Source organism: Myxocyprinus asiaticus, chromosome 3 (genome assembly GCF_019703515.2).
Source record: "Myxocyprinus asiaticus isolate MX2 ecotype Aquarium Trade chromosome 3, UBuf_Myxa_2, whole genome shotgun sequence".
Classification (NCBI taxonomy): domain Eukaryota; kingdom Metazoa; phylum Chordata; class Actinopteri; order Cypriniformes; family Catostomidae; genus Myxocyprinus; species Myxocyprinus asiaticus.
Window position 1 is genome coordinate 65,437,434 of NC_059346.1, and position 20,815 is coordinate 65,458,248.

The following is a 20,815-nucleotide window of genomic DNA, read 5'->3' on the forward strand; positions in this document are numbered from 1 at the left end:
ACTCTGATGAGAATGCCGGCTCTGTTTCCGCGGCCGTGCTACCCAGACAAAGGGCTCCACTTGCGTGTTTGTAAACAGCGGGCCAGCATTGAGGAATGTGAAGTCCGGTTTTCGGTGTGAGATTGCTGAACCAATGTCCAAAAGTGTTTGTCTGTCATAGACAATAAGGCAGACAACATCCAAGACAAAAAACATAAGAATTGTGAACAAAACAAACAAAACATTGCTATCTTGTGTCGGAGCTCGCAACGCAGCAGCTAAACTCGGCGCCATCTTGAGTCCTTGATAGGAGTTGTCCTATCTGCCAACAACCAAGAAAAACTGTGTCCAGGTATACCTAGGAGAACTGGTGCTGTTTTGAAGGCAAAGGTGGTCACACCAAATATTTATTTAGCTTTTTTTTTTTTTTTTTTTTTTTTTTTTTATGTTTACTGGATTTTTTATGACGTTAATTGATTAATGAAAACTATTCATGGCATTATTTTTGAAGACATCCTCACTATGCAACATATTATACAAGTGCTTAGAACTTTTGGCACCATAACATGTGGGGAATTTATAAGACAATTTTGAATAAAATATGACACATTTGAGTCTTGGGCATTCTGTACCCTAAACAGACTACAAAAAGTACAAAAACTAATGTTGCACTGATAACACCAGGGCTTATGTCCAGGTCTTAATTTATGTGAAATAATGTGGAAAGAACAATAAAACGCATTTGGGAGTGATATGCCTTCAGAGTATATGCATATATTTGATCTAATGTCTCTGTCAAAGACTGTAAAGCTAGGAAAATGTATTCGAGTTAAATAATATTCTGATTACTTTGATAATTTATTTATTTATTTTTTTTATTTTTTTTATTTTTTGGTACAAAAAGTCTGCTTTCTGTTGCACAATGTAAGGTAGACCAGGGCCAACTTTAAATCCTTAAGACTCCCGCTGTTTTGAGAGCAAAGCCAGCAGATTACTGCCAGTCATGAACAGCCTTCACACCTGACAAACCAAAGACATCCATAGGAAGGTAGGCCTAAATGAAAGGAAATAAATAAATAAAAATGACTGCAAATTCAACTCATAATCTTCAAATATTACACTGAGTTATGGTTATATATTTAAGGAACTCCATAAACAAAGCAAACTCAGTTAATATAGAAATATTGAAACATGGTTTGATACATAAATTTTGCTCTCACGCACATGAAATGAACCTAATAAAACCATAGGGCTCCAAATACTATTCACACAAGCAACTTAAGAGTCAAGGACAATGAGGACAATGAAAAAATAACCTTCTGTCCAAAATCTCTGAGAGAAATAACATTCAAAAAAGATTATCTATATAAAGTATTCATTATAATCATATCGTTGGTCAGCGATGAAAAAGGTGAGCCTACGCCTTTAAGTGGTCCAGCTGTTGTCATGGTAATCAGCCGGCAACTGTGTTTTGCGACAGACCGTGTTCCGCGCCGCAGTACATCACATCAATGTAGCTTTAACGTGCATGTGAGTCAAATATATTAAAATATAATAGAATCATCAAACACACATTTACAGCGCGGCGTGTGTGATGACAGGTGAGTGATCATGTGATCTGTGTGTGTGTGTGTGTGTGTGTGTGTGTGTGTGTGTGTGTGTGTGTGTGTGTGTGTGTGTGTGTGTTTTTAAATGTGACGTGTTTCATAGAGCATTATATGAAATAGGGCAAGATTTTTGTATATTTAAAATGATTTCTCTCACAGCAAATTCACTTAAATTAAGAAAATGTCTTATTCTTTAAACACCAAATACTAACAAAAGAGTACCATGGTATTGGTGGACATGGACATCTGTCATAGTAATTCCATGGTATCCTTTGAAGTACCTTTGAGTACCATGTAAGCGAAGTATCATAGTACAGGATATGGAGATCATTCAGTATCAAAGTATCATGGTATTACCATGTTTTTTGGACACTTACCATTGGTAATATCGTTATTTTCTTTCAAGTACAATGTAAATACAATGGTATTTGTTATGGTAATAGGTCAGTAACATGGTATAGGCTTTATTAAAGTACCATGATTGTACCATTTGATACTATCAGTGTACCATGGCACTACCACAGTACTTTTTGGTAAATAATAAACTAAAATAATGCTAATATTAAATGCAAACTCTATCTGCTGGTAAATTTGTGCATGTTTTTAACATCATAATTTTTTGTTATTACATATTTGACTGAGTTTTTAATCGCTGATTTAATATCTAGAGTGCAGGGTGGACCATATAATGCTGATATGTGACCTGCTTCATGATTTTAAGCCATTTTGACCCAGAAACGTATTTGAAGTATTATGCTCTAAAGTAAAAAAGAGAAATCTCAGCTTTCTTATTAAATAATTATTATGTTTCTATATAATCATTTAAATGTTGCCAAATATTTTACTTTTTTCTATAGTACATAAAACTGAAATTGTGTTTCTGGGTCAAAGTGACTCAGAATGATGGAGCAGCAATAAATAAATACAGTGCATTCAGAAAGTATTCCGACCCCTTCATTTTTTCACTTTTTGTTATGTTGCAGCCTTATGCTAAAATGCTTTAAATAAAAAAAATAATTTCACATCAGTCTACACTCCATACCCCATAATGACAAAGCAAAAACCATATTTTTGATAACTTTGCAAATTTATTAAAAAGAAAAAACCTGAATTATCACATTGACATAAGTATTCAGACCCTTTGCTATGACACTTGAAATTTAGCTCAGGTGCATCCCATTTCTCTGGATCATCTTTGAGATGTTTCTACACTTTGACTGGAGTCCACCTGTAGCAAATTCAATTGATTGGACAAGATTTGGACAGGCACCCACCTGTCTATATAAGGTCTCACAGCTGAAAATGCATATCAGAGCAAAAACCAAGCCTTGAGGTCAAAGGAACTGCCTGCAGAGCTCAGAGACAGGATTGTGTCGAGGCAAAGATTGGGGAAGGCTACAAAAAAATTTCGGCTGCATTGAAGATTCCAAAGAGCACAGTGGCCTCCATAATTCTTAAATGGAATAAGTTTGGAACAACCAGGACTCTTCCTAGAGCTGGCCGCCCAGCCAAACTGAGCAATCGGGGGAGAAGGGCCTTGGTAAGAACCAAGAAACTGATGGTCACTCTGGTTGAGCTCCAGAGGTCATGTGTGGAGATGGGAGAAACTTGCAGGAGGACAACCATCACTGCAACACTCCACCGATCTGGGCTTTATGGCAGAGTGGCCAGATGGAAGACCCTTCTCAGTGCAAGACACATAAAAAAGCACCTAAAGGACTCTCAGACTGTGAGAAACAAGATTCTCTGATCTGATGAAACGAAGATTGAACTGTTTGGCCTCAATTCCAAGCATCATGTCTGGAGAAAACTAGGGATGTGCGAGACTAGTCGACTAGTCAACTAAACGGTTCTGATGCTGCTAGTCGACACTGGAATTACTAGTCGGTTAATATTTCCCCCCATTAAACTGATAATAATTTTTACACATTTACGTTTAGCTTTGTATTTTTATAGAGGCTGCACCTAAATTACTGTCATATTAATGTTACATATTTTAAATAGAATTAATAATACAAATATTATTTAAAAAAGAGGATTTTTTGAACAGATACAGAGTTTAATTTCACCTCAGTCTGCGCGAGCTTCTTCCCTCTCTCACTCGCGGCGCGCGCAGGAAAATGCCCTCTCGCTAGACAAGCAAACTCAGCAAAGTAGATATGAAATCACTTCGGTGGTGCGGGAATCGGCTTTCCAAATGTTTGAAAGTCCCTGTGGATGTTTTCACATTTGAGTCTTCTTTACATCTGTGCATGCTTGTACGTTATTTTTCCGCTGTGCAGGCTTTTTCAAGCGCAGGATAATCGCCTCAGGTGAGTCAAGTCCCGTCTTTCACCGGACCATGTCGACGTGTTAATTTTGCTCATCCAAATATGTATGCTTTTGAGTAAGTAGACTAGAAAAGAACTGTTTTAGACTAGGTATGCCATTTTTTTTAAATCTGCTGATTAAGAAGGCTATTTTCAACGAGGTGCCGACTGCTTAAAAGGTTAAACTATCTTTTATTCTGTGTGCACGTCATGTTTAGAATACATTAGGTTTATTATAGGCTACATCACAGGCCTATTTTTTCTATCCTATAGCTTTTTTTTTTTTACATTGTAACTGTTATTGGTTAACGTTCTTTACCGAACAGCTGTCATGATATTAGATCAATGGCTAATGCACGACTGCATGTCGTATAGTACGCGCAACTTTTCAGTTTTTTTTCTCTCTCATAGATTTGGCTTAGTCTACCTGTTAATTATTTTCAACAATGTCCTGACTGTTTTAATATGTTAAGTAACTTTTACTTGGTGATTTCCGTTTAGAACAGGCTTTTATGTTGTTCCATTGATCCTGCACTATTCATTAAATTTTCAATAAATATGTCTGTTAAATATTCACTAATGTTGATTCAGTGAATGTGTGTCATGTTCTATATTTAATCTACAATGATCATAATTCAAGGCGAGCACGTCGCAAGTAAATGCCCCATTTCAGTGGAATTTAGCATAGGATTTGGAATAGATTAAGTATTTTAAATGGGTCGCATACATTTTTTTTTTTTTTTTTTTACTGTTTTCTGAAGGTTGGTTTCTCTTTAGACTAGTCGGTTACAAAACTTCCATTTAAATGACAGTCAAATTAGTCGTAGCGCATATCCCTAGAGGAAACCAGGCACCACTCATCACCTGTGCAATACCATCCCAACGGTGAAGCATGGTGGTGGTAACATCATGCTGTGGGGGTGTTTTTCAGCGGCAGGGACTGGGGGACTGGTCAGGGTTGAAGGAAAGCTGAACGCAGCAAAATACAGAGATATCCTTAATGAAAACCTGGTCCAGAGCACTCAGGACCTCAGACTGGGCCAAAGGTTCACCTTCCAACTGGACAATGACCCTAAGCACACAGCCAAGACAACACAAGAGTAGCATAGGGACAACTCTGTGAATGTCCTTGAGTGGCCCAGCCAGGGCCTGGACTTGAACCCAAACGAACATCTCTGGAGAGACCTGAAAATGGCTGTCCACCTACTGTCCCCATCCAACCTGACAGAGCTTGAAAGGATCTGCAGAGAAGAATGACAGAAAATGTCCAAATCCAGATGTGCAAAGCTTGTCGCATCATACCCAAAAAGACTTGAGGCTGTAAACGCTGCCAAAGGTGCTTCAACTAAGTCCTGAGTAAAATATCTTAATGTGATATTTCTGTTGATTCTTTTTAATACATTTGCAAAGTTTTCACAAATCTGGTTTTTGCTTTGTCATTATGAGGCATGTAATGTAGATTGATGTGAAAAAATAAATAAATAATTGAAAGCATTTAGCATAAGGCTGCCACATAACACAATGTGAAAAAAATGAAGGGGTCTGAATACTTTCTGAATGCACTGTAAATATTATATTCAGTTATATGTATTTTAGAAACTCTATAATATAACAAACTAGGGCTGGGTGACTAATCAAATTTTATATTAAATTACAATTTTGGCTTCCAACGATTATGAAAACAAGATAATCGAGCTAAAACGACTATTGTGCAACATTCCGTTTCGCAATGAAACTTAGGAAATATATCTTCAAAGCATGCTTTATTAAAGTTCAAATAATAAGGAAGCGGGTCATGAAAATAAACTCTGAAACTGGCATTTCTCTGTGCGGTCAGTGCCGCATCTATGAGTTTTGAAGAGATTGAATCTTCTCCCAGCTGATGCACACTCTGGTAAGGGGATGTGCGCGCACGTTTGCTGCATCTAGATTATAACGTGATGACTCGCGATGTAGTGAATCATAATATGTCTGTCATGTTCACTGTGTGTGTCTTATGAAGAAAATCGTCGATATGCAGCTCTATTAAGTAGAGAAAGTTGAGTTAAAGATGGATCGAAGTGAACAAAATGGGGAGAGAGTGTAGTCTTAGCCCATTATACACTGGAACAAAATACATTTTTGATCAGTCTTTTTTGGCTTGTTTTCCAAAATAATATCTAAAACTCTTTTAAAACAATGTACATTTACTTTAGGAGCTATACTGCCAAAGAAAAAAAATTTATCAGAGAATGTGGAATACAATATTCAATCAGAGCTCGACATTAACGTTTTTTGATTTTTGAAGGGGCAAATGAAAGAGAATTTTACTTGCCCGACCAGACAAGCAAACTGATTAAAATGTCAATAACGGAAAAATAACCCGCTATATTTGTGTATAGGCCTGTGTCACTTATTAGAAAGTTCTTATTCTGCTGTTGAAAGAAATCCAGAGCACGTAATTGTATAATTCGCTAGAGATCTAGTAACAGCTGTGCCCTGTTTGATTGACAGGCGGCATATGTGTGTGTGCTGAACATACGTGTGTGTTCCGAAAATACTTGCGCTAATGCGTGCCTGAACGGTCATATACATTTCAAAATTCCACCAAAATGCCAGTCTTGGTGAGGTATTCATGTAAACACAGAGAGTGATGTCTAAAGTGAACGTAAACAGCGGAGATATACAAGTATAAATGTAAGCTAATAGACCTGCTGCCGTCTAGTGTAATGTGCCATTATAATAATTAAACAACCATAACAAGAAAACGAGAAAACACTCACTGCTCTTGACTGAGTAACTTTAAAAAGTATTAAAGAGGCCCTATTATGCTTTTTGGGATTTTACCTTTCCTTTAGCGTGTAATATAGCTGTTTGTGCATGTAAAAGGTCTGCAAAGTTACAAAGCACAAAGTCCACGCAAAAGGGAGTTATTCTCTCCCACAGACAACACTGCTTAAGAGCTACAAGAAACAGCTGGATTGTAGTCCAGCCATTTCTTCCGTAAAGTATCTACGTCACTATGTAACACATTTGCATAATGCCTGCCTAAGGGCTACTTTGGCCCGCCCGGATGAGTTGGTTTAGTGTTGTCGCCATTTCGAGAAGACGCCGTTTTCTTCACTGCGAAAGCAAAGCCTCTTTGTTTGGACTTCCAAAGGCAGACGAATTGAAGAATCAATGGTTAAAATGTATTTTAATTATTTAGCAGTACAACCACAACCAACGCCGGATTTTCAAGATGGTTACTCCTGAAAGATGGTGCAGTCAGGCCCTTCAGGATCACAACCTGTAAGTATGCTTGATATTTGTGGATTTATCTGCTACTGAGAGTTTAAATGCAGAGTTTTGTGTTGTAGCTCCGGTGTACACCCAGTGCACAGCTATAGGCCTCTGCTAACCTAATAACTAATGTTATTTTGTTGAAATAGTTTTGCTAATCAGCTGCGGGCCCACCTTTACCTATAATTGTGTAGAATTATGCAGATTGTTTGCCGTTCTTACTATCATGAATAGTGATCAAGTGTGGAGATACAAATGGTCATTTTACGTCTGCAATCTACGGTAGTCCACGGCTAACTTGCTCACTCTCCAGGAGTAAGCCTCTGTTCTCCGTTCATAGCTCTGGCGAAAAACGTTCGGCTACGCTCATTCCAGCAAAAGATGACTAACGTCATGCTTACTTTGGTAACCTCCAGGGAACAAGATGTTGTGTCGATGTAGTGACACTAGTGGTCACTCTTGGGAGCCCCAAACACCTCTGCTTTTTTTAAAAAAGGCCAATGGGAATTGGCGAGTGGAATTTGCATGCCACTCCCCCGGACATACGGGTATAAAAGGAGCTGGTATGCAACCACTCATTCAGGTTTTGTGCTGAGGAGCTGAGACCAGGTCCCGGCCATTTCAGTGGGTAGTTCAGCATTGTGGCAAGAGGGACACAACGTCTCGTTCCCTCTATCAGGGAACAGAGGTTATGACAGTAACCATGACGTTCCCTATCTGTCACTCACTCGACGTTGTGTCGATGTAGTGACACTAGGGGTCCCTATACAAAACGGCACAGCTATCTGAACTGTGTTACATGAACCGGCAGTGCGTGACAGGCAGACCGTTGTGTGCCTCGTAGCCAGCGCACCAGGCCGTCATGTAACCTCCCCCAACGCCCTTATCCTTGTCCTTCAGGAACAAGTCGACTGCCCAACAATAGGGACAGGCTAGCCCAGCCGAGGCCTCTTTTCCTCTTTTTTTTTTCTCCCCAAAAAGAGTGGAATTTGTTAACTGACTGGGAGCCATAAGTGTCTACGTCGGGGGGTGTCCCTCCCAAGGGGAAGACACTGCGGAGACCACACCCCGCCCAAAAGGGGGGGGGGGTATTTTGAGTGGAATACGTCACATGGTCTTACCGAGTCTTGTTGGAAGTATGTCACATGGAGAGGTCCCATGGTATGTCCTACCCGAAGGGGGAGGAGTTTCTACAAAGCATGGCAACCGGGGGCAGAGGGGCCTCTGCCCAAGGAAGACACAGTTTACCGACAGGGAAATGATTTTGCAGAAGATATCACACGGGGTCGCCCTCGGGGAACCAGCACATGTGGAGCACCTACCACAGTACAGGGTCTCATTAGCGCATGTACTGGCCCGGCAGCGAGTTTCTCCGCAAACTCAACTGCCAGAGGGCTAAGGAGGAAAGTCATCCAGGGATCACAGTCTGTGAACACGACTGGGAGTTGAGCGCACGTCTTCACCTCAAGGGAGGGGAAAGACGCTATGCGCAAGCGGTACACCCAGCCAGCAGTCCCGGAACTTACCTGCTCATGCCTGCCAATACACGGGACAAGACCGGCTCAACCCGGAGATTGTAGAACCTCGCAAATGTGTTGGGTGCTGCCCAGCCCGCTGCTCTGCAGATGTCTGCCAAAGAGGCACCACTGGCCAGGGCCCAGGAGGTCACCACACTCCTGGTAGAGTGCGCTCGTAACCCTGCAGGTGGTGGCACATCCTGAGCTTGATATGCCATCACGATGGCATCAATGACCCAGTGGGCGATCCTCTGTTTGGAGACAGTACTTCCTTTCCGCTGTCCACCAAAGCAGACAAAGAGCTGCTCGGAGCTTCTAAAGCTCTGCGTGCAATCCAAATAGATGCGTAAAGCTCGCAGCGGACACAGCAACGCCAAGGGTGGGTCTGCCTCCTCCTGGTGCAGCGCTTGCAGGTTCACCACCTGATCCTTAAAAGGGGTCGTGGGAACCTTGGGCACATAGCCCGGTCGGGATCTCAAGATCACATGAGAGTAACCCGGACTGAACTCCAGGCACGATTCACTGACAGAGAACACCTGCAGGTCCCCTACCCTCTTGACGGAAGTGAGCGCAGTCAGGAGGGCAGTCTTCAAAGAGAGTGCCTTAAGCTCAGCTGACTCCAAAGGAGCTCCCCGTAGACCCCGAAGGACTACAGAGAGGTCCCACGAGGGGACGAGGTGCAGTCTGGAGGGATTCAACCTCCTAGCGCATCTCAGGGACCTGATGATCAAGTCGTGCTTCCCCAAGTACTTACCATATACTGCATTGTGATGAGCCGAAATAGCAGCTACATACACCTTCAAGGTGGAGGGGACAGCTGCCCCTCCAGCCTCTCCTGCAGGAAGGAAAGCACCGATCTGACTGCGCATCTCTGGGGGTCTTCGCGTCGGGAAGAACACCACTTAGCAAACAGATGCCACTTCAAGGCATACAGGCGCCTCATAGAGGGAGCCCTAGCCTGAGTGATCGTGTCTACCATCGCGGGTGGTAGGCCACTTAGGTCTTCCGCGTCCCGTCCAAGGGCCAGACGTGGAGATTCCAGAGGTCTGGTCGTGGGTGCCAGATGGTGCCCCGCCCCTGAGAAAGAAGGTCCTTCCTCATGGGAATTCGCTGGGGAGGGGGGGGGGGCTGTCGCAAGGAGGCTTACTGGGGGAAATGCGTATTTGTGTAGTCCAGGGGGCCAACTGTGTGCCAGCGTGTCTATACCAAGGGGTGCCTCGGTCAGGGCGTACCAAAGCGGGCAGTGGGAGGATTCCCGGGAAACAAACAGGTCTACCTGTGCTCGACCGAATCAACTCCAAATCAGCTGGACCACCTGGGGGTGGATTCTCCACTCTCCCCTGAGCGTAACCTGTCGTGACAGTGCATCCGCTGCGGTGTTGAGGTCGCCCAGGATGTGAGTGGCTCGTAGTGACTTGAGGCACTGCTGACACCAGAGGAGGAGACGGCAGGCGAGTTGTGACATGCAACGGGAACGTAGACCGCCTTGACGGTTGATGTACGCTACCATCACGGTGTTGTCCGTCCGGACCAACACATGCTTGCCCTGGATCAACGGCCGGAACCTCCGCAGGGCGAGCAGTACTGCCAACAACTCTAGGCAGTTGATGTGCCAACGCAGCCGCAGGCCAGTCTAGGAGCCAGCGGCTGTGTGCCCGTTGCATACGGCACCCCAGCCCATCTTGGAGGCGTCTGTTGTAACCACGACGCACCTGGAGACCTGCTTTAGGGGAACCCCTGCTCGTAGAATTGCAAGGTTGGTCCAAGGACTGAAGAGGCGGTGACAGATCGGCGTAATAGCCACGCGATGTGTCCCGCAGCGCCATGCCCATCTCGGGACTCGAGTCTGAAGCCAGTGCTGAAGCAGTCTCATATGCATCAACATGAGCAGTGTGGCCACCGCTGAGGATGCCATATGCCCCAGGAGCCTCTGAAAAAGTTTCAGTGGAACCGCTGTCCTCCATCTGAACGCCTTCAGACAGTTCAGCACCGACTGTGCGCACTCGTTCATGAGGCGCGCCGTCATCGAGACTGAGTCCAACTCCAAACCGAGAAAAGAGATGCTCTGAACCGGGGAGAGCTTGCACTTTTCCCAGCTGACCCGAAGCCCCAGTCGGCTGAGGTGCCGGAGCACGAGGTCCCTGTGTGCGCACAGCAAACCTTGAGAGTGAGCTAGGATTAGCCAGTCATTGAGATAGTTGAGGATGCGGATGCCCACTTCCCTTAGCGGGGCAAGGGCTGCACTGCATTTTTTTTATTTTTTATATATTATTTTTTATATATATTTCTACTATTCATTGCTGTTTTTTTATTGTTATTTTATTACTGTTTAATAGTCTTTTTTTTATTTATTTTCTTATTTTTTTATTATTTGGTATGCCCAATTCCCAGTGTGCTCTAGGTCCTCCTGGTGGCGTAGTGACTCGCCTCAATCCGGGTGGCAGAAGACGAATCTCAGTTGCCTCCGTGTCTGAGACAGTCAATCCACGCATCTTATCACGTGGCTTGTTGAGCACGTTACCGCGGAGACATAGCGCGTGTGGAGGATCAAGCTATTCTCTGCGGCATCCATGCACAACTCACCACGCGCCCTACCGTGAGCGAGAACCACATTATAGCGACCTCCAGGAGGTTACCCCATGTGACTTTACCCTCCCTAGCAACCGGGCCAATTGGTTGTCTGACTGGAGTCACTCAGCACGCCCTGGATTCGAATTTGCGACTCCAGGTGTGGTAGTCAGCGTCTTTGCTTGCTGAGCTACCCAGGCCCCAATAGTCTTGTATAATTACTTAAGAACTTGAAATAATTCTTCCATAATTAACATGTTAGTTAGTAAGCTGGAATTGAAAATCGTCAAATTTCACTACCTACTACTGAAATTTTGGTATTGTGATAATGTATAGCTTTTATTGTACATGGTAGATCTTGCTGCATTAACATGATGAAAAAGTAGATCCTCATTCCATAGAAGTGTGAGCACCCCTGCTGTAAATGATAGCGATGGAGGCTTTCCTTTATTTGACCACCATACGTAACATAAAATAATTATCGTATGACAATAGCCTCCTCCCCTACCCGGTGTAGTTTACATTTCAAGTTCAAGGAAATCCACTGCTAAAAAGATTTTTTTTTTTTAAAGTTCCAATAAATGCATAATGTTTCTAAAGTCAATGTGTAATCATGTTAAATCATCGTGATCATCATTTTTGCCATAATCGAGCAGCCCTATAACAAACAAATTCAATATAAGAATATTGAAACATGATTTGATACATGAATTTAGCTTTTATGCATATGAATTTTACCAAATAAAATCATAGCTTTAAAAATACAATTCAGAGTCAAAATAAGCAACATCATATTTCTTCAACTTACAACTACAACATAACCAGAGGACTTTGAAAAATAAAATGTCATTTTGATAAACATTTTGATTTGTATTAGTGCTGTCAGTCAAATACATTTTTTAATTGCGATTCATCACATCATTTGTAGTTAATAATGATTAATCACGGATTGTGAAAGTGCTGAAATTTGACATATATACTTCTTTTCAAAATTTATTTATTTCCATCTCAAAACAAAATAATATGTAGCAATATAATGCCTTATTAACATTGTCCAAATAAAGCCTTCCACAATATAAACATAGAAATGCACTGAAATATCACCAATTCAAGTAACATTAAACGTTTCCCAAAGTCTAAGTAAGAGTTTGATAATTGAAAGAACTAGTCCCAACATAGGTTGCATATTCATTGCAATGGGCATTAAATCTCTTAAACTTTCATCCTCCACAATATTATTCTGTCCGTAGACTGTGGCTATCCACTTTGTTACAGCAATAGTGAAGCTGCATTCATGATTCGCATCAGAGCGTCAACACCAGCATCGAACTCACCATGCGCTCACTTTGAACTCACCATGCGCCTTACACAGGCTGAAAAATACTTGATTTCTGTCACAAGTCCCATCTGGGCTTGTTTTGTACATCAGATAGCGCTTAGAGCTCCTTTCTCCATCATTTTATCACTGAGATGGAACCGCTGTCAGAGATTCTTTTATTTAATGAGATAACCTCTACGGCTCTATCATAGGAGAGAGCGTAACAGTCAACTTTAGTGTGTTAAGACAGTACTGCCCATAGAATGTCTGTGGTACTGCCATTTATGCTGTTTTATGCTAAGCTTGTAGGCTCTACTTGGTAGAAGGGCTCTGGCACTGTGGAGTGTGAGTCAGTGTAATGACTTCGGGTGGACACATTACAAAGGTTCTGCCCTTCACATCAATGTTTATGCTGTATTAACGATAAATGCGTTAATCGCAATTAAGTAAAATTAACGCATTAAACTTTAATTAATCGCATGCGTTAGCACATTAATCCTGACAGCTCAAATTTTTTGCACTAAAGTAAAAAGGAAAGTCTCAGCTTTCGAATGGTATAATCGCAGATAAGTGGTTTATTACTACGTTTTTTTTTTTATGTTTCTTTCCCCAGAGTTGCACTGCTATATAGATGTCCACTGTGTGAGCGGCCATGCTTGGCTCAATAGGAACATCCCATTTGTGTCTGTCCACTTGTTAGTTAACAGCAAGTGACCTTGCTATGCAACATGCAGCGCCAGAGTTCCTGGAAGCGTCCTGCCAGCGGGCCTTCCTGAAGACCACCCATGCCCGTCATTCCCATCCCGCGGCGGGTCCGCTCCTTCCACGGCCCTCACACCACCTGCATGCATTCTGCCTGCGGCCCGGCACGCACCGCTCAGCTCGTACGCACCAAGTACAACAACTTCGACCTGTACCTGAAGTCCCGATGGATGTATAGTTTCGTCCGCTTCCTTCTCTACTTCAGCTGCAGCCTTTTCACCTCGCTGCTGTGGGTGGCGCTGTCCGCTGTCTTCTGCGTGCAGTACGTCAGTGTGCACGTTTTCCTTCGCCTTCAGTACAAACTGTCCGTCATTCTCCTGCTGCTGGGCCACAGACAACTGGACTTTGGCATTGTCAATGATCTCTTCATATACAGCATGCACGTGACCATGTTTCTGATTGGGGGACTGGGCTGGTGTTTCATGGTCTTTGTAGATATGTAATGTTCTGACTGGTTGAATGACAATTAATATTGTTCACACACTTTATGTTATCAAATGCCCTTTGATTTGCTGTATAAGCATGAAGATCTTGGCAGATCTTAATAATAATGGGCACATTTGTTGTGACACTCAATTTAAAGGTGCTGTGAGTGATATCAGCCATTTTGCAAACTTAACCACTGAATTAGACCACCTCCATTGCTCCAACTACACATCCGCTCTCCAAAACCCTGACCTTCAAAGAGATGTTAGCAAACCCCATCACATAAAAGGCAAAGAGGCAGATGCTATAATCGGAATGGCATAGTACCATGCTACTCTCCACAGTCCTATGGTTTCAATCACACACACACAGGACAACGTGCAACGCATTGTCATTTTAAGTATAAAATGAGCTCTGAATAACCACTAAAAGACAAATAACTGAAAGTTACATCAAATAAAATAACAGTAGTGTATCTAAAATTGGCAAGAAGTAAAGCTAAGCAGTACACTCTAATCTGCATAATTTATTCATAACACAAAGCATTGCTGGGAATTGGAGCGCAGCTTCTTATAACAGCATTATTAGACACAGATCTTCAGCTCACCTTGCTGAATAATGTGAACACCCGACAGAAACGCAGGAAATAAGTTATGAAAAATATTGCTTTGTGGCTATTTGAGTCTTTGAGACTTATTTTGTATAAAGGATAGCAGAAACAGCGCTTGTCAAATCATTAGGGCTTTTCAAGTTTTCTCAAGAATAATCTGCTGGGGAAGGAATTCAGACACTGTCGATATAAAGACGCAAAAAACTCACATAGAGTGAAAATATGAGCAATTCATCTGCAAAGAGCTCTGCTCTCTAAGAGGTATGTGTTTATTCTTTACGTTTGTTTACAAAAATATATATTTCGAGGTGTTGTGTTTATAGGCCCTATTTAAAATATGTAATTTTATTTATAATAATTTCTACATATATGAGTCCATTTTTAACATTAATAATGTTATAAGTTAACATTAGTTAATACAATATGAACTAACATGAACAAACAATAAACAATTATATTTTTATAAATTGACATTAGCCAAGATTAATAAATGCCTCTAATAAAGGCATTGGTTTATTTGTACTTCTAGAAAAAATTTGAAAGGTATATTCAAAATAAGGTGATAAAATGGTGACTTGTCACAGCATCTAAAATACACATATTCCCTTATGCATGCATGTACATTTTGACCTAACATCTTCATGTTAGGAAAAAAGCTATTGGACATGTTATTCGTCATCTACTGAGCTATACATTATAGTGCTTCTTTTTTAGTGCTTTCTATTAAAAAGTCATGTTTGCAGTGGTTCTAGGATGTTTCGCCTAGGGCCCTACAAACCCACGGGCCAGCCCTGCTGTTCTTGCTATTAAGTGCAATACATAGATTGTATACTGTGTAGAGGTCAACCAATATTGGATTTTTCAGATAATGATAACTAAGGTGTTGGAAGAAAGCCGATAACCGATCAATAAGTTGATAGTTTTTAAAAACGATATATTTAATGTTTTTGTGTATCTGAAATACCAAAAATAACCAGAAAATAAGATTTGGTGCATAATGCGGGACTTTTAACTATAAACAAGCCAGATACACAGTGGACTCTTATTTTGAAATGTTTCCATCAAAATTATCATGGATTTAACATTCAATCAAGTATATGTAAATAAACGTTCAGTAATGTCTATGCTTCATATAGCTTATTTATTCACCAGATGAAGGATTTCATACTACTGATTTTTGCTAATAAAAGCAACTATCAGTGCCAATTAATCTGCAAAAATTATAAATTGATTGAACTCTAATACTGTGCAGAGAATACAAATTTTATATATGCATTTAATTAACAGATAACCTTCTACATTTGCCAATATTTGCAGAATACAACCAAAACACACTAACTGCTGGATATACTGTGTAATATCTGCCACCATCTCTTTTTTGCTTAATTTTATGGTCGGACCAACAAATGTTATGACATGGTTTACACAAAATTATTTTTAAAATACGTTTTATTTCTAGATGATAACTAGACAGCACTCGCATGCAATGTAAAGAGGTCATATGCGGGGTAGAGGTAGACCGATATATCGGTTTTACCGATTAATCTGAACCGATAGTTGCTTTTTGGAAATATAGGTTATCGGCAAAAATCTATGCCGATAGTTGCCAATAGTTATTAATTTTTATTCTTACAATATAACCGCAGCCTCTAGAAGTGAAATTAAAACAATCACTGACACTTTGTGGGGATTTGTTATATCTAAATCTTTCATCATTGATAATATTCATCCATATTTGTATCCTCACTTCAATGCATATTTAGATTAGTCAAAGTTATTTTGATTAGATAAATCAACAAGTGTTCTAAACTGAAGCGAGTGCATGCAAAAAAAAAATCGAATATATAGAAACGATACCCGTGGCACATACATCGTGTCTCCAACTTTCTTGTGAATAATAATTAAAAAAAACTCACCTGGTGATATATAAAATCCTCAGTCTGGTGAATATAGGCTATAAAACGTCATTTGGTAAATACTTAAATATAGAGCATTCTAACTAAGCCAATTCTCCATAATTTCAAAATAAGATTCCTGAAATAAGTAAGTGCATTCTGGGCTTGTTTATAATTAAAAGTCGTTCATTTTTTCTGGTTATTATTGGGATTTGGTTGCACAATAGACTGAATCTGGAATTTTGTTCATTTTGGACTGTTGTAGCTTCTGTCTGTGCTCGTCGTAATATGGAAAGACGACGACATTTTTTAACATTCTATAAATCCATTTGAAAAACTAATAATCGGTTATCGGCCTATTCGACCACCTTAGTTATCGATATCGGCAAAATCCACTATCGGTCGACCTCAAATGCCAACTATGGTCACGTCCACACTAATACGTTTTCGTTTAAAAACACATCTTTTTCTTGACTTTTTGGCCTTCTGTCTACACTGAGATGGCGTTTTTGACAGTGAAAACGAAGCTTTTCAAAAACGCTTTCCCAAGTGAATACATTTTAAAATGGCATCCTCTTATTATTGTGTGGAGCGGGAAAATGAAGATATCTGAAAACAGTTATGTATTTGTTGTCATGTGACACAGACATGTGATCCATTCAACCCAAAACAATCAAGCTGGCGGCCCTTGTTCTAGCGGTGTTGTAGCGGTCTGATACTCACTTTGATAGCATTGTTGAAGATAAATGTTACTTTGTACAACCTTCACATTGCATTCCTTCAAAGGCGACAGGAAATTTACTCGGAATTGTGGTCCAACGACGGAACATGAGAACAAGTATGTTTCAGACCGTACATGGCACAGCATTTTTTTGCATACGCAGTAAGGGGATTTAAGAGTTTTCATACATTTCAGTGTAGACGAGAAACTTTTGGAAAACACTTGAAAACGGCAGTGTGGACAGAGAGCATTTCGAAAACGAAAACACCCTTTTCAGATGTATCCGGATTAATGTGGATGTAGCCTATGTAGCATTGAAACTAGGGCTGTCAATCAGTTAAAGTGTTTAATTAAATTAATTACATGTCGATCAGTTAAATTAATCGTAATTATTCGCATATATCAATATTTGCATTACTGTGGCAGATGAGTAAATCATTGATTAGACAACACAAAAAAGTGGCTTTAGAAGTCGATATTTTGTTTTTGTTCCCATATAATTGAACCAGTCTAGTCGACAGCGTTCGTCGATCTGTCCTGTTTGCACAGGATGCATTTAAAGACCCTTTCAAGGCAAGTCAGTCCATTCAGCAGCCATCTTGGGAATGCTTACGGGCAGCTATTTTCTATTGATTCAATTGACATAAAAGTACAGCTCCTATCTACTTGAATAGAAATCTCAAGATTTAGATCAAACAACATATTTCAAATCAGCAGTAAAATCTGACAACAATCGTATCATAAATTGTGCTTCTTTAGCTTAGATCACACTAAAAAAACAATATTATTCAGGCTGTTCCAGCTAAAGCACATTCTCGAGTGAATGTCTGTATCTAACGCGATTGGCTCTTTGACCTGTAAGGCGGGACTTCCTTTGCTACACCCACTATATTGGCTGTTCCAATCTCTCCCATTCATTTTAATAATAAGTGGTCCGTCTCGGGCTAAATAGTCTCACGCTTTTGCATTCTGTCTGCGCTATTTTTAATCATATTGTCAGTCTTTGTATGTACATATGATGGATGCTTTTGGAGCATCTCACTAATTTTCAGCATCATAAATGCTGTGTTTTTAGGACACTTTGTCAAGTTAAAAGTAATTGAAGCTTTGATAATCATGTCCCGAGATCCCTGCATTCTGTTGTGATTTGTCCAGTTATCAAGAATGCATCCTGTGTGAGCGGCTGCACTGATTGTGTGGTTTGTTGAGGCACGCTGATTGCCCCCTGCTGACGCAGCTCGTAAAAAATATAAGTTACATATATTTTAAGTTTGAATTGCTCTGATGGTAGGACAATGCATACTTTTATTACGTAATTTACATACAGATTAGGTGGCATTATGTATAACTGCTTAAGTATTTTTTATGTGTTATTTTTTATATAATTGATCAAACTAAATGTATTACCGCATTACATCAGCAGCCCAAATTGAAGCGTTTTTTTTGTGGAATAATACCTACTGTTTCACTTTCTAATTGTTAAAAAAAGAGTTGGGATAGTAGTGTATACTGCTCAGTATTCAGTAAATAGGAAGCTAGTATTCCTTTCCTGAACACCATCTGACTGGCTATGTTTTCTGATTGGCTTAAAATGTGTGGCTGCTCCCCTGACTCTTTTTGTTGTTTAGCACTGTCACAGAGACAGGTGTGATTTCTCAAGACATGTATTTCACTGATATTTGACAGGTGGTAGCGACATTTTATGCATGCCATTCCAAACAAAAAATGCTTAGAGCACCTTTAAAAGAGCTGAAAGGCATCTTGCATTTTGCATATTCCTTTGTAAGAAATGTTTTATTTTTTTATTTTATATGAAATGTGTTATGTGTTGTATTAACACTGTGCAAAGGACAGTATGATTTACTTTTTTTTATGTCAGTACACTGTTTCATACTTCTTTGTATCTGCACGTGTTCTACATTAAACACTCAAGTTTGGATTTCCGAAGGTCTTTTATCATGCTTTCTCTTCCTTCCATTCTCATACAGAAATATCCTTCACTAATGGCCTCTTTCAGCATACTTGCGGCAATCACATGAGATTATTTGTGTGGTGCCAATCAGAGCATGAGTCTGATGCTGCATGTTGCATTAGTGTGGTGGTATTGGCGCCAGGCTGGCATGAAACTCAAGTGAGTTAGTACAATCTGCTATTGTTTGAGGATCAAGACATCATATGCCTCATACTTGGCCAAGCATGCTCTTTTGTTCTGAAACTGAAGGGACACCAGTGACATTTGGGACAAGCCATTGTACAGCTCAAGCCAGCGGGTCAGTGCGCTGATGAACTGACATGTTGACAGATGCCCAATGATGGAATATCACCTGTGTCAAATGACACGTCTACTACTGCACGTTTAAATGGTTTTTGTGGCACAACACAGTTCAATAACCTCTCAGGAACAGCTTCTTAACACAATTAATAAAAAATAATGTAAGTCTCACTGGTGTGTGCAATTATTGTGCTGTAGAATTGTCTTAATTTGTGTACTTGGACATAATATATTGTTTAGTAAGATGAGAAGTTTGCAAAATGGCATCCAGACTTGAGCTAAATATTGACATCCAATCAAAGACCCAAAGTTCCAGTTCACTTAGTGAAAGAGTGCATCTGTTTTCTCCATTGCTGTTTTTACATTTTCTGATCAGTGATGACTAGAATTGTAGTTTACCTTTTTGATGGTGGTCACTGATGAAATGCCAAATGAGTCAAAGGCCACTGGAGAACAGGTAGTGATTCCAAAAGATCTGCTGGAGTCTGTGAATAGTTATCTTGTGAATAGTATGACTGAAGGGCATTGTAAGGCATCCTTTTTTCAGCTGTTAAAAATGCCTCTCCAGACACCCGTGTTCTGCTCTATTTGTTGTGCTGTCTAATTTTTTTAGGTCATGTTAAATGTAAACGGCCCATTTGTCTGTCTTCAATCCAGCATCTTTTGGGGATTGTGCACAGATGTTACATCCAGAGGCAGAAGAGGCAATATCTATCAACACAGAATCGGATTGGCCATCGGGAGGAGCGGGACTTTTGCCAGTGGGCCGCTAGCAGGCCGATGCACATTATGACATTAAAAAAATGTATAAAAAATTAATTAAAAATAGCCAATTAAATGAATAATTCCGCTTTAAAATATCATATTATTATATCATACTATTGTACAGTATATTTAATTTTGAAAATAAAACATGGCCCCCGTAATGCTTAATTCCTGATTGTTTCACACACCCAACTTTGTCATCTCTTAAAGACGCTGGATTGAAGACATGAATGAATAAACATTACATTTATGTAGCACTTTTCTGACACTGCAGTCAAAGCACTTTACACAGGGAACACGGGACTCTCCTCAACCAACACCAGTGTGCATCATCCACCTGCATGATGCGACAGCAGCCATAGTGCACCAGTACACTCACCAGCTATTGATGGAGAGGAGAGAGTAGAGTTATAGAGCCAATTAGTGGATGGGGATTATTAGGATTGATTGAGAAGGGCCAATGGGGGGAATTTAGGCAGGACACCAGAGTTACACCCCTACTCTTTACAAGAAGTGCTCTTGGATTTTTTTTTTTTTCTTTTTTTAATGACCACAGAGAGTCAGGACCTTGGTTTAATGTCTCATCCAAAGGACGGTGCCTTTTACAGTATAGTGTCCCCATCACTATACTGGGGCATTAGGACCCACACAGACCACAGGGTGGGTTAGGTCTCCCTAAAACCTCTTCCAGCAGCAACCTTAGTTTTTCCCCAGGAGGTCTCCCATCCAGGTACTGACCAGGGTCAACCCTGCTTAGCTTCAGTGGGCAACCAGTCTTGAGCTACAGGGTGATATGGCTGCTGGA

General features: G+C 40.6%; 1 protein-coding gene across 4 annotated transcripts in view; it reads left to right on the top strand.

Moving 5' to 3' along the window:
- Positions 1–1,447: 1,447 nt before the first annotated feature.
- Positions 1,448–20,815, top strand: part of LOC127422925 (transmembrane protein 250-like) — a 70,562-nt gene continuing 51,194 nt past the window's right edge. Inside the window, exons 1-3 of one of the 4 annotated variants that reach the window (XM_051666790.1) lie at positions 1,482–1,580; positions 7,083–7,165; positions 13,173–14,618. In XM_051666790.1, coding sequence (XP_051522750.1) covers positions 13,345–13,764 — 420 coding nt within the window. In that variant the 5' untranslated portion in view covers positions 1,482–1,580; positions 7,083–7,165; positions 13,173–13,344 and the 3' untranslated portion in view covers positions 13,765–14,618. Of the gene's footprint in view, positions 1,581–7,082; positions 7,166–12,540; positions 14,619–18,961; positions 19,408–20,815 lie in introns of those variants that run through there. The other 3 variants (XM_051666795.1, XR_007894241.1, XM_051666804.1) reach the window with 3 other exon arrangements.